Source organism: Dermacentor albipictus, chromosome 10 (assembly GCF_038994185.2).
Source record: "Dermacentor albipictus isolate Rhodes 1998 colony chromosome 10, USDA_Dalb.pri_finalv2, whole genome shotgun sequence".
Classification (NCBI taxonomy): Eukaryota; Metazoa; Arthropoda; class Arachnida; order Ixodida; family Ixodidae; genus Dermacentor; species Dermacentor albipictus.
This window is the reverse complement of record NC_091830.1, coordinates 33107991-33122973: the sequence shown is the minus strand read 5'-3', so window position 1 is coordinate 33122973 and position 14983 is coordinate 33107991. Positions and strand designations below refer to the sequence as shown.

General features: G+C 44.9%; 1 protein-coding gene across 3 annotated transcripts in view; it reads right to left on the bottom strand.

The window, feature by feature from the left end:
• LOC135912238 (uncharacterized) overlaps positions 1 to 14983 on the bottom strand; it is a 593471-nt gene that overhangs the window by 22910 nt on the left and 555578 nt on the right. For all 3 annotated transcript variants that reach the window (XR_011508961.1, XR_011508962.1, XM_070527155.1), the window contains exons 4-9: positions 13429 to 13482; positions 13160 to 13214; positions 9328 to 9381; positions 9020 to 9115; positions 5850 to 5958; positions 4750 to 4937 (exon numbers count right to left, since the gene is read on the bottom strand). Coding sequence is in view for 1 of the 3 variants with exons in the window: in XM_070527155.1 (XP_070383256.1) it covers positions 13201 to 13214; positions 13429 to 13482 (68 nt within the window). In the remaining 2 variants the exon portion in view is untranslated. The remainder of the gene's footprint in view (positions 1 to 4749; positions 4938 to 5849; positions 5959 to 9019; positions 9116 to 9327; positions 9382 to 13159; positions 13215 to 13428; positions 13483 to 14983) is intronic.

Below are 14983 nucleotides of genomic sequence, written 5' to 3'. Positions count from 1 at the left end.
TTGTTTAGACCATGACATTTCTTTACAAGTGCAAGGCACTGCAGTTTTTAAAACATTTAGATACGTTGATGACTTTTTAATTTTCATTGACTGCTCTTCTGATGCCTTCATTCTGGAAGCTAAGAAAGCGTTAGAAACGTTTCAGAAGTGCTTAGCCCCCTTCAAACTACTCATGAGATGCCGCCAGATAGGTCTCTTCGTTTTCTTGATCTTCGCCTGAATTTTCAGGACTGCCACACGTGTTGGTCGTACGAGCCGCGAGCCAACAAACAACTTCTGCCGTATACGTCCGCACATTCTAAGCTTGTTAAGCGGGCCATTGTCAGTTTGTGCTTCAAGAATGCCCTTAGCAAGTCTTGCTGCCATGTTGTGGACGTAAGCTTAGAAGCGCAAACTTTACGGTTGTCCTTGGCTGGATATCCCAGGGTGGTGCTAGTGTCTGTCGCGGAACGCATCTTAAGAGAAGCGCGATCCAGTACGCAAAAGTCAGTTGCCGATGCCCCTCCTGGCACACGCCCTAAAGTTAGTGTCATACCTTACATGCACGGGATTTCCCACAACTTGAAAAAGATTGCCCAAAGAGCGAATGTAAGAGTTGTTTTTTCTGCTCCCGACAAGCTCGGCAGGCTTTGCAGGCTGACGGATCCAAATGCCGTCCCTTCCGATAAATGCAGAAAGCATCACCGAAAAAAGTTTGTCGAGTGTGTACACCGGGTGGTGTACAGCCTTCCGCTTTCTTGTGGCAAGAAATACATAGGACAAACTGGGCGTTGCCTCAATGATCGGCTCCGTGAGCACAGCAACAATGTTAAAAACGGCTCTGGCGGTTTCTTGGCGATCCACTGTCGCGATCATGGGTGCAAACCTCTTGAGGATCAATGTACGATTGTTTCCCGTGGCAGCACGCAGCTCATCCGTGAGATATCTGAAGCACAGATGATCGCGAAATTGGGTGATGCGTGTGTCAGCTTCCTGTCTCTAGCTCTCACAGAAAAAGAATTACGTTACTTGGACGCGGCATCACACGACACGTAACCATGTTACATGATTTCGCACTTCATTTCCGTGTAAGCGCATGCGCGATTTACGTGCGTGCCATGTATAAAATGACGCAGTGGCACAATAAACTTAGTTGAAAGTTTGCGCTTGGTGTGTCGTCTTCTTTCACGTCCGTGTCCTTTTTTATGTCGCGCAATATCATTTAAGCAATGGATTACCAACTTGCCCGGAATGCTGCTCTCATTAATTAATCCATAGACACTCTAGACTCAGACTTTTTATAGACTAGTCCATAAAAAGTGTATGGCCATAAGTCTATAGGCAATCTATAAACAGTCTATAGACTTAGACTTTTTATAGACTAGTCTATAAAAAGTGTATGGCCATAAGTCTACATACAGTCTATAGACTGTGTATAGACAGTCTATAGACTCAGACTTTTTATAGACTAGTCTATAAAAAGTGTGCGGCCATAAGTCTATAGACTGTCTATAGACTAGTCTAAAGAAATGTCTATAGACAGTCTATAAACTTAGACTTTTTATAGACCAGTCTATAAAAAGTGTGCGGCCATAAATCTATAGACTGTCTATAGACCAGTCTAAAGAAATGACCATAGACAGTCTATAGATTTCTTAGACAAATGTCTATGGACTGTCTATGGACTTTGTATAAAAATTTTTGTAAGGGATGCGAGAAGTCTGCGAAGACTTCGGGGAGCAAGGACCCCATGGTCCTGAAGTTCCCCCACAACATTTCCGATGATGGCCAGCTGCAATTCCCACATCTGCAATTCCCACATCTAAGAAAACATTGTTAACCCACCGTTCTGTGCACACGAACCTCGTGAAGAACGGCACAATTGGCTTGTGCCTTCTAGCTGCTTTGACCAATTCATGCGTGCACCAGATGAATTTAAGCATGACGGAACAGGTACAGAGGCTCGAGAAAGTAGGGTATCCCCAGTGGGTAACAGTGAACTCACAGCAGCTTTTCAAAGACATGAAAGTAGAATGAAAAAGGAGGCAGCCGAAACCTGTGGATTCAAGATACTAAAGGTAGTACGACAGCGAAGTTGTCTTATTTGTAATTATTTTTTACAGAGAAAGAACAAGCTAGACCAGGTGTGAGCAAATGTAGACAGGTGTCTACAAGGTGGCAACAGTACACACGTGGCCCGCACGGGCACACCAAGTACAGTCGCCGACCGATTTTCCGGACTCCAAAAATTCGGACATGCCCGATTATTCGGTCATCCTCGCGGCACCGCCATTCTCCCCATAGACCATAATGTATAACAACTGCCGAAAGTTCGGACACCTTGCAACCTCTCGTCTGATTTTCTCATGACACCCCTTGAGCCAACTCAGTCGAGAGCACCATGCACCGACTCTGACCGGTGCATGGTTTGACTTGCTGAACGCCATTTTTGTTTTGAACGGAGCTTCCTTGCTGCCCCACGAAGTGGCGCTACTGGAAATCCCCGCTCATCATCATCGTTTCTGCCTGGTTAGATAGAGTGGCTCAGCAGCAGTTCCGGTTTCAGCTTAGTAAGCCATGTCAAGACAATCCAGCAGCTGATTTGTTTCTTCGGCCAAGACGCTGTGAGCAGGCCGCGTTTTTCGTTTGTGCGACTGGTGTCGGCACGGTGGTGTTTGCTTTGTGTGCTGTGTCGAGGTTTCGGTGATCCAACGCGGCATACGTAAACATTGCGTCAAGGGTCTAATGGCGCCAACAGTGCCCGCGCAGACTGCGCTGGGGAATGCCGGCAAGCGGGTTCCGGGAGGCCTAAGACTTGTCGCCTTCCGATGTGCTCCCTACTGACGCGGAAAATGTTTTTCCGAGACCTGCGCAGTGGTTGCATATCGATTCCGGACACCGTCTCATTTGACAGTTTCATAGGTGCTGACACTGCTGTATGGACATGTGCAGAACTTGACGACGGCAAGATCATTCGTCAGGTTTCTGCTGCACCGCCGGACGATGACTCCGAGTCTGAAGATGACGCACCATGTGCTACGCTGCCGTCGCATGCGGAGCGTGTACAAGCAGTGACTGTGCTTTCAGCCGCCAATAGTGACCGTACGACCCTCTCCGAGATTCAGGCTTATCTGATTGCGCGTAAACGGAACAGCGTGCAACGGCGCATTCACGATTTCTTCCAAGCCTACTGCCGAGCCTGAATAAGTGCGTGGAAATAAAGGATTAATTTTTTTTTCTTAATCTGTTTTTACGGACACCTGTTTATTCGGACATTTTCGCAGTCCCTGTGAGGTCCGAATAAACGGTCGGCGTACTTTCCACGCACCTGTGTGGTAGTGTACAGGATTCCCTACACCTGTGGACGCATCTACGTTGCCCAAATGAGGAGACGTGTGAATGAGTGCCTTACAGAGCATGCACACAGCCTAAAGACTGCAACCCAATCGTACCTAGCATAGAGCTTCTGGCTCTATAACCTGGAGGGAAATCTGACGTTGCCGCTCTGTGGTATGCATTTAAACGCTGGCATATTGTGACTTCTGATTGACATCGTTTTTGGAGAGCAGGACGTCTTGAAGTGCCTGGCTAGCACCGTTCCATCTGCCACAATGATTCGTTTCCAACTAAAACAGCATGTAAAAAAATTGGTTTTAAGTTTATTATAAAAAATGTTTTGTTTAGTTATGAAGACTTGAGAGTGCATGCAAAATTATATCAACATAAAAAGTATTAGCAGGCTGCTAAAGTTGGAGAACAGACAAGATTCGCGCTCGCTCTGCAACAGTTTGTGATCTGTTTTTATTTTTATTCACTTGATTATGCACTGCAGGTGAGTAAATGTCACTGAAAGAGGTAATACGGGTGAATGAAAACCTTTTGTGAAGATTTTATTACAAGAATGCCATTATCAGTGTAGCCATATCCACGTTTTAGACGAAGCCTCATGCAACACCAGCCAACATAAGCCTCGCACACCCATGTACTATTATTTTCCATGACGGCACAGCGTCTGTTAGAAAACTCCCGTAGACTGTCACGCCAGATTTCCTTCTAGGCAATAATATAGTGAGGAAATCTATGGTATCTAGCAACATCTGCCCACAATCCTGACCAAGTGCAGATGCTGTTTTGCCACCGCAAACAGATGGCGAGAGAAACTTTCTTCGTAATAGTGTGGTAAAAGAAATTTGGATAAGCTTGGTTTGAATTCAATGTTGATGGAAGGAGTTAATGCGGTTTGTAATACTGTGCCACCTGGAGGAACCAGTGTTTTGCCAAGTGGGCTCAGCCAATCAGTGTCTGATAAAAGTAGTTTACCCAGAATATGGTTCCTATCAGGATTCTGGCATTTCTATGCCTTCTCTCCTTATTGGCTTTTCCAAATTTTGGAACACACCCGAATACATATCAAACAGCTCATCCCAACAGTTGACAGATTTTAGGTTGTCCTTTAAAAGTCGGCAAGCCACAAAGGAATTTGTGAATGGTTTCTCCCCCCCCGAAATACTTTGATGGGCACTCCAGAAGACTTGTTCTCTTAGCATGAACATAGCATTCGTCTTTTCCAAGTTTTGGGACACACCTGAACACGTATCAAACAGCTCATCCCAACAGTTGGCAGATTTTAGATTTTCCTTTAAAAGTTGGCAAGCCACAGAGGAATATGTGAATGGTTTCTCCCTCCCGACATACTTCGATGGGCACTCCAGAAGACTTGTTCTCTTAGCACAAACGTAGCATTCATGCAAGATGCTGCGACATGCTCACCTTGCATAATTTCAGCACAGCCAACTAGACTTTCGTCACGAGCTTCTTGTTCTTGTGCTTTGCTCCACTGCACAGCAACAGCACCAAGTGAGGTGTCTACTCTTTCTGGACGTTGTAGTCAGACAGCATGCGGCTGTCCTCAAGCTGCTTGCCAGTGAAGATCAGACGCTGCTGGTCGGGCGGGATGCCTGCGCGAAATCGGATGGGCTGCAGACTTCACATCTCAAGCTCCATTCATCACAATTCGGGAATTACCCCTGCTGCTGGGTGAAAAAAGGAACCACAAAGGAATAGTCAAAAGCCAATAGCTGAAATTCCTTCTACAAGGACTACTTTTAACCTCAGTGGACCTATTGGAAGTTTTCGACACAAAGCTAATATGCCACCAGTGAAACACCAATGTCCGCCTGTACCGTTTTATCATACCTCAAACACAAGACGAAAGGCTCTAAGGTGGTGGTCATGCGTGAACCAGCACACTTACCTGCATAAGGTGTAATTCACAGTCCATATGATCGAACATTAATTTGTAATGCAATGCTGGCAAAGGCCTCGAAATGTGGCTGAGCCTCAAGAACTGTAGAACAGCATTGCATAAATACTGGTTGCCTTTCAAGCACATATTTTACATTAATCGTTTCAGTTGAGTACAATTTTAAATCAGAGTTCTTTTGTCCTTTGTACAACTAACTGCGTTTGTTAATTGCCCATGCATTCGCAAGGCCAGAGTACTGTGATCAGAGCAGAACGCAGACAAAATGAACCTATATTGTATCCTCAGCATTCCAAATTACTGGTAGGACGCAGGGAGCTCATTTGCCTTTGCTTTAGTCGACCACTGCCCAACAACTCTGTTCACATGCAGTGTACTGGCAACGTCTCACAAAACAAGGCTTTTGCGACCTTGCCGAATAACCGTATTTTCAGCAAAGATGTTTCTTTTGTACAGTTGCAATAAGAAGTTAAGTTGCATGTAATTAAATCACATATATTTAAATGGTGCCATTATATGAATGGTAAGAGAAATTCATAACTTAAATTAATGCTTAGAAAAGCAGTACTTTGTCCATACACCAGAAAACTGGCCACTGTGTACACACCTGCCCCTTTTTTTTTCTTGCCATACGTGGTTCCTGTTGCAGTTCAACCAGGGCAGCAGGATCAATTTACTGTTTATGCTGTACTTAGTGAACGCATCTTGAACTTGGCCTGCACATTATCCAAAATCAGTCTCTAATTAAAAATTTTTTTTTAAAATGGTGCTTAGTTTAGTTCACCAAGGGCACCACGGAAACCCACTACGAACCTTGTATGATGCATTAAAGGGGGTATGACACGGTCACCCACCATTTTGCAATATTTTGTGAGAAATTGTTGTAGGGAGTCTATTATGGCTACACATGTGAGCTGGAATATGAGCTAGAACTTGCCGGCTCTAAGCCCCGCCCTCCGGCACCCACCGCCATATTGCCAAGCCATGTGTAATGTCATGCGCTGCATGCAACCGAGCCATCGCCTGCTACAAAATTGGCCACCGCACCACGTGAGGTCGGAGCATAATTGCCGTTTGTTGCTGTATTTGCTCGAGATATCATGCGCAACGTCTCCTACAACGCCAACTTTGCGTAACGAAGCAAGCGACGAATCATTGAGCAGCAGAAGCAGCGATGGTGCTACTCATTCTGACTTCGACCTCATCGCTACCAGCTCAGTGTCGAAACATGGCCTCGGAGATGTGCACGCGCCAGCTGGCGTGCCTTTATCTTGGAGGTCATGGACGAAGACAGCGTAGTAAACGTGGTCAACATAAGATGCCGACATTGGTGTTGCGCAAAATTCTGCCAACGCCTTTCCGCACTGTTGTTACTTCATGCGTGCAGCACTGCTTAGCCAGCCGTTCACGGAAGACAAAGTCTGGTGCTACTTCACACAATGCAAATTGTTACGCACGTAGATTGTTTGCTAGCCCACATTCCATGCAATCATGTCTCTCAGATCTGTATTCAACAAAACTACGATTTTGTTAAGCTGCCGTGTGTTCCCACCAGTTCCTTTTTTCCCCTCTGTAGTTCTGTGCAGCATATGTAAACAAAATCCAGCACACATGTGTGTGCAGTGCAAGGATTTAGCACAATGTATGCTTTGATGAACATTATTTGAACTTCCTTTACTGCACCCAATATCGATAAAATAATCCGGGGCACTGCCTGCCGGATGGGTCGGTGCGCGAACACAGTCGGCGTCGCGCCTGGCTGCAACCTCAGCTTTTTCACGGGTATCCCAAACTCAGCGAGCAGGTGCAAATCATCGCTGTAGCCGTCTAGCGTGAAGCGTTCCGAGAACAAAACAAAAGCGTCAGATGAGTGCCAGTTCCTTCCTGCCCACATTCATCTCCCAAACTTTACGCTTGACGGGCTCCTTGGGGAAACTGAACAACAATACGGAGCACTCCTTGCTTCGTTTGCCTTTTGAAACAATGCCGCCGCAGTGCTGCATAGGTGCTGCAGTGGCATTGTTTCAGCCGCTGCAAGTCGAAAAATTCCAATGGCAAGCCAAACGAAGCAGAGAGAGAGAAACTTTATTGTGATTGTAAAGATTTGAAGGAGGGGTGGTCGGAGCCTCTCAGTCCAGGGCCCCACTGGCCTCTGCCGCCTGCCTGACCTGGCTAATTAAGGACTTTGTCCTGCCAGATCGGAGCGGGCGAGCTGTGCCTCCCACTGCTCCATTGTCCTACTGGTGTTTGGCCTATAAGGGTGCTTAGTGCACTCCCAGGTTATGTGCATTAGGGTAGGTATGCCACCACACCAAGGACAGTTGGCCCTATAACGAGTGGGATACATGGTGTTTAGCAATTTTAAATGGGGGAACACCCCGGTCTGTATTTTACGCCAATCGGCGGCCTCTTCCCCGTTAAGTTGTGGGTGAGGCGGCGGGTATTTTCTTTGGACTCCACGCTGATGAGCAAGGATGTCTTGCAGCAAGGATGCATGCAGGAAACTTCTGCTTCGTTTGGCATTTAAATGCCAAACGAAGCAGAAGTTTCCTGCATGCACGCACAGCTGAAACGCCGATTCTTCACAGGAACATACATGCTCGCTCGGCAAGCATGCAGCCTGTGACATCAAGGCTCGCGAGCGTGCCAGTGTTGCTTGACTGTTATGCAGTTAGAGTGTAATATAAAAAAAACAATTCAACCACAAATTACATGCTAGCTCGAATGCACTAAAATTTCGGCAACATGTTCTTGGAACACACAAGGATTGCCTCACACAATGCAGATTATGATTGAAGATTGGGTGTCATACCCCTTTTAGGACAAGAAAAAAGAAAGAGAGGGTGCAGTGGTTACTTGCAATACTCCTAATTAGCAGGAACACTGAAGCTTCATCACACAATGCACTTAACAATGCCCCCATATTCACAAAATATAAACTGAGAGTAAAAAATAAGGGGGACACTGGCAAGCCTATGTGAAAGCGGTTGTATGCTGTATGACACTCTTGAACCCTTGATCAGATTTTTTTTTTCCACAAAACCTGCACTTTACCCACATGCATCTAACTTTGTGCAGAGATCGGCAGTAGCCTTCCCCCCATTTTCGCAAGAAATGATCTTGTCGTTCTGCCAGGGGAACCAGCTAAATTCTTCGCCGCTTGTAAGACACACCCATAAGAAACCAGACCACCTGCATATGCAATTCATTGCAAATGCCGCAAATTAACCCACACACTTCAAATTTTGCCTACACATCATCCATTACCTGATCATTACATTCAGCAAACATAAACAAGGTGCCTTGTTTAATTCACTGAGGACATCGGAGAAACCACCTATGCACCCTTTATGCCACATGATAATAGGGGAAAACCAAGGATTCGGTAAACGTTTGCAATGCTTCTAATTAGTGAAGACCAGTATTTAGCAATTATGTTGAAACACACATACCACACTTCAAGCTTTCACTAAATGTCACATATACAGTAACCATTTCTTGAAAATACTAAATGTTTGAGTTTATGACCCTCTCAAGAATACAGAGCACATCTTTAAGGGTTTCTTCTAACTTCCTTAAACAGGCCAAAGGCTATGGCTTAGCAATTTTCACTGAACCTGTAATTGAGACATACACCATTCAAAATTTGTCGGTGTATTGTCCCAGACATACCCCACATTTACTAATTATGTGACTATGGTCGATGGCATCCTCTTATAAGAAAATAGCGAGAAATGTAACATTTGTGAGCACCCCTAGTATCATTAACAGCCTCACTGTGAAGGTAGCATGTCCACTTCTTTACATGCAGAACTCAACTTCCTTGTTCTGGATTTTCGCCTTTACATTTTCGATGGTATCACTTGGCTCGACCTAGGAATGAGGTGGGGAGAAAAAAGCACAGGGGTCACAAGACTATCCAGTTTTTTGCAGGTTATAGAACACTGCCGACAAGTGCTCAGAAGTTGCATATAGTGATTCGGTGTTTTGCATTTATCACCAGCTAAGTGCGTATGTGTGGTACATGATTCATCACAGACAAGATGATTAGAACTTTTGCAGGGAGCAACGGCAGGTACACGCACCTCTAGGGTGATAGTCTTGCCAGTGAGAGTTCTCACAAAGATCCGCCTGGCAACCTGCGACAAGGAAAAAAAAAAGAATGATAATGCTAAGACGGTGCAAAGTCAAAACAACAGATCCAATAGCAACCTTCAATGTTGATGATGATGATATAGTGTTTTGTGGTGCAAGGGCCAAGTACTATAATTAAAGAGCGCCAGGTCAGTGGTAATGAGTTCTAAGTGAAACAATGAATTACCGTACTTATTCGAATCTAGGCCAATAGATTTTTTTTTTCTACCTAGTCATACACCGAACTCCAGGTCGGCTTAGATTCGAGGATTTTAAATAATGTGCCAGTTTGTAATTGAAAATGACAAAGATAGTGCATAGCTAGTGCTATCTAGAAAAGTCAATATCACAGCCACTATTAGCTGCGCCAGTAGCCAACTGAAGTACACGAGCGATGTTGCTATATTGACCTGTGCCGTTATTGGCGTGCGGCATGGCCCATAGCGTGGCTCGAAGAGTGGGACATCTATTTCCATGCTAAGCTCCCTCACACACAGTGAAAAAGGCTGTCTCACAGAGGGTCGATTATCGAAAAGTGCACTGCACGTCAGATTGGGAACAGTTTTAGAACACGGATATTCAATAACAGAGGGCGCACCTTGAGAAAATATGTGATGCTGATGGATTATCTCTGCAGATGGAGTGACCACTCATTTGATTCTACATGTAAGCTTTCAGTAGGGCTTGTTCTGAAAGCGCCAGTGGCCAGGCAGACACCTAGATGATGGATGGGGTCCAGCATCTTTAGTGCGATCAGGGAGGGAGGCAGAGTTGTATGCTACGGTGCCATAGTCTAATCGTGATCGAAGGAGGCTCTTATAAAGATTCATTAAACACTTCCTGTTGATTCCGTAGGATGTGGAAGATAATATCTTCAGTAAGTTCGTTCTTTTTAGACATTTCACTTTGAGATATTTTGTGTGGAATGGAAGTAAGCTTAAAGTCAAGTATGATACCTAGAAATTTGTGCTCTTTGTTGACAGGTATTTGTTCTCCACACAGTTTTACAAAAGGATCTGGAACCAGGACTCTCTTGTACAAAGAGCACAAGAACTCTTGTGGGGGTTTACTTTAAATTCATTTTTGTTTGCTCACTTAGACGCCTTGTTCAAGCACTGCTGTACCTGTGTCTTACACACTGCGAGGTTACAGGATTTGAAGCCTATTTGAATGTTGTCCAAGTAGACGGAATAAAGAATGGTTGGTGTTAATGAAGCACAAAGCGTGGTCATCTTAACGATAAAGAGTGTGCGGCTGAGGACGCCTTTCTTGGGTACACCTGTTTCCTGTATAAATATACTTAACAATACATTGCCGATTTTGATGTGGAAGGTACGATTGGACGAACTGCTTTCTATCAGGTTTAGCATATTGACACTGATGCCCATTCTCGACAAGTCTCTCAATATTCCGTAGCGCGACGTTGTGTCGTACACCTTCTCCGTATCAAGGAATACGGATAAGTAAGATCGTTTGTGTACAAATGCATCACGGATATTTCCTTCAATGCACACCAAGATAATCGGTTGTAGAGTGCCCTTCTCTGAACCTACACCAATAGGGATCAAGCATTTTTTTCAGTTCAGGGAAATGTACAAGTCGCCGATTCATAGTTTTCTCAAAGATCTTACAACGGCAACTTGCGAGAGCTATTGAGCGGTAACTTGCCGTCGCCGCCGAAGGATCTTTAGTTTGTTCCAAAACGGGGACCACAATCGCTTCTTTCCATGCGGTTGGAAGATATCCAGCAGCCCAAATAAGTGTTGAAAAGTGTGAGTAGCATCCGTTGTGTATCAGTGTGTACTTGTTTTAATCATGTCATACATTATTCTATCAGGTCCCAGTACAGAGCACTTGCATGTGATCAAGGCAGCTTTCAGCTTGGCAATACTGAAAGGACAGTTATATGGTGCATATTGTGTTGATTTACACACAAATACCTTACATGCTTCTATTTGTCTGTACTTCATGAAGGACTGCAAGTAGTAGACTGACCTTGACACATGCTCAAATCGCTCCCCTAGGGCGTCTGCTTCCTCTTCTAAGAATTCCCTTGGCCGTTCAACAGAAGGAACGGATGGATTTGCTGACCTTTTAGCCTTAGGCCATTCCACGCTTTCGCCACCTGTGTGCATGAACTTATACCCGAGAGGAACCTCACCCAGCTTTCTTTCTTTGCCTGACGCGCATCCGCCTTCGCTGCGATTTTATGTATTTATATTGAATGAGATTTTTCTGCATTTGGCGATCTACACAATAAGCCCCATGCCTTATTCTGCCTCTTTCACCCTTCATTACAATCTACGTTCCACGAGGGAACACGTCTTTTAAGTAAACCACCATTTGTTTTTGGGATAAGCTTTTCAGCTGCATCAATAATAAAAGTGGCAAATTAGGCGACAGCATCATCTACACTAAGATCATTTGTAAAATTGCATGTTAAATAACTTAATTATTTAAAATGCTCCCTGTAAGCCGATGCTAATTTCCATCTAGGAATATCAGGAGGGTTGTCATGCCGTGTTACACGGCCGTGTTCACTTCCACAAAGTTCATTGATGATGTTCCATTCCAGGCGAGGCAGATGAGAAGCACGGCCAATTTCTATATCTATCAATGAACACTAGTTTTGCTGGACGCAGTAGCAGGTTGGCTCCTTCGCATTAGTACAACATACCTGCAACACCAAATTGCTCGCATACAATAATTTACTGCTTATGTCGTAATTAGCGAACTAATTTTGAACCAGGCCTGCCTGCACATTACCCAAAATGTCTCTAACTAAAGAAAAAAAAAAAACGGTGCTTTGTTTGGTGCACCAAAGACACCATGGAAACCTACTACGGACGTCGTATAACGCATTAAGACAAGAAAAAGAATAACAGCATTCAGTAGTTACTTGCAATGCTCGTAATTTGACCAGGAATGCTGAAGTTTCATCAACAAAGCCTCCATTTTCATGAAAGATAAACTTGGAGTAAAAGAGGTGACATGGGCAAGCTTAGCTGAACACGGCAGTACGACACTTATGAACCTTTGTACCAGATCTTTTTTTTTTCCTCCGTGAAAGCTGCACTTTATCCACAGGCACCTAACTTTGCAAAGTGGTTTGCCGTAGCATTCTCCCCCATTTTCTCAATATATGGTATCGGTGGCATTTGTATTTCTTCCAGGGGAACCAGCTAAATTCTGTGCCTCTTGTAAGACAGACTCGCAACAAACCAGAGCACCTGCATATGTACTTAATTGCAAAGGCCCCAAATTTGCCTACACATCACCCATTAACTGATCATTACATTCAGCAGACATGAACAAGTTGCCTTGTTTAATTCATTGAAGACATCGGAGAAACCACCTATAAACCCTTAAAGCCACATGAAAATAAGGAAAAACCAAGGGTTCAGTAAATGTTTGCAATGCTTCTAAATAGTGAAGTTCAGTAATTAGCAATTATTTTGAAACACACACGACATACTCCAAACTTTTAGGAAATGTCACATATAGAGCACATTCTTAAAGGTTTCTCATAACTCCTTTAAAAACAGACCAAAGGCTACGGCTTAGAAGTTTTCACTGAAGCCGTAAGTGAAACATATACAGTTAATAATTTGTCTGCTCATAGTCCCCAACATACTACACATTCTCTTGATATGTGACTATGGTCGATGGCACAGTCTTACTAGAAAACAGCGAGCAATGTCATATCGTTTGTGAGCACCTCCAGTCTCATTAACAGCCTCGTTGTGGAAGTAGCATGTCAACCTATTTACATCCAGAACTCACCCTCCTTGTCCTGCCTTTTCGCCTTCACATTTTTGATGGTATCACTTGACTCGACCTAGGAATGAGGTGGGAAAAAAAAAAGCACAGGAGGTCACAAGACTACGCAGTCTTTTACAGGTTATGGAGCACTGCCGTCAAGCGATCAGAAGTTGCATATAGTGATTCGGTGTTTTGCATTTATCACCAGGTAAGTGCGTATGTGTGGTACATGATTCATCACAGAGAAGATGATTAAAACTTTTGCAGGGAGCAACGGCAGGTACACACACCTCTAAGGTGATGGTCTTGCCAGTGACAGTTTTCACAAAGATCCGCTCGGCAACCTGCGACAAGGAAAAAAAATAGAATAATAATGATAAGACAGTGGAAACTCAAAACAAAAGATCCAATAGCAACCTTCAATGTTGATGATGAATACAGTGTTTCGTGGCACAAGGGCCTAGTATTTACCAAAGGGCGCCAGGTTAGTGGTAATGGGTTCGAAGTGAAGGGATGAATTACTGTATTTATTTGAATCTAAGCCAACAGGTTTTTTCAAATAATCGTACACCAAACTCCAGGGTCAGCTTAGATTCGAGGATTTTAAAAAATGTGCCAGTTTGTAATTGAAAATGATAAATATGGTGCATAGCTAGTGCTAGCTAGAAAAGTCAGTATCGCAGCCACTATTAGCTGCACCAGTAGCCAACTGAAGTACACGAGCGAAGTTGCTATTTTGACCTGTGTCGTTATTGGCGTGCAGCGTGGCCCATAGTGTGTCATTATCGTAATGGCACCAAATGGGCGATGCTACTATAGTGCCGCTTTCAAATAAAAAGTTGTGCTAGCCACAGAGGCATTGATAAAAGAAAAAACGTCCCTCGTTGGAAGGGGCAACAGGGGATTTTTTTTGTGTGCTGGGGCGAGGTAATGACAATGATAAGGAAAATAAGCATGCGATAACAGAGAGGAGCTGTTCAAGATTGCGCTGCATTTCTATGCATGCGAGCCGCACCTCACGGTCTGTGTACGCATGGGCGCGCAGGTGTGAGCTTGCGCGCATCCCCAACTGTGTACAGTCCAGCCCACTTATAACAGCAGCAGATATAACGAACGCTCGCTTAGTACGAACGAGGGCGGTGCTGCCGTCAAAATATATATTGGGGCAATGGCACAGTGTCTCACATAGAACGATCTGCTGTGGCCTCAACACTCGGTTAGAGCGAACGCAAAGCTGTCGGGCCCCTGTAGTTGACCGAGCTGGCGGTGTTTGGTACGGTTTTGCTGGACTGCGAACCAGCGGCAGACGAATTTTGTGTTCCCCTGACACGACGCGAACACAGAGCGCACAAAGCGTCCCCCGGCGCTCCTTTGCAGGTAAAATAATGTAAGAAAAGAAAAAGCGCGCGCGCGCGGTGGCGAAAGAGAAAGTGGCGCCGCCCGCGTCGCTGTGATGCATCCACGTGATCTGCTTCGGCCAATTCGAAAAGTCAGGCGTCTGCTCTACCGGCCCAAACCGGTTCTCCATTTGTTGCTCCGTTGTCACCCCGCGGTGAGGGCCTTGCGCCGTCAATTCTTTCTGTGCGATGGCACTGCATTGACATCGTTGCCGCATCCGTGTCTTTCCCAGATCGGGGAGCTGAAGGCTGCCTCAGCGTGCGAGCCCAAGGGCTTGACTTGCACCTGGTGCGATGGAGGACTGTACACCGACCTCTTCAGGTGCTAAAAGGAAAGCTGTCGACATCGTAACGAAGATGGCCATTGTTAATGAACTTGCTCAAGGTGCAAAAAACTGTGAACTGGTCAAGAAGTACGGACTGTCGAAATCGACCATTTCAACCGTTG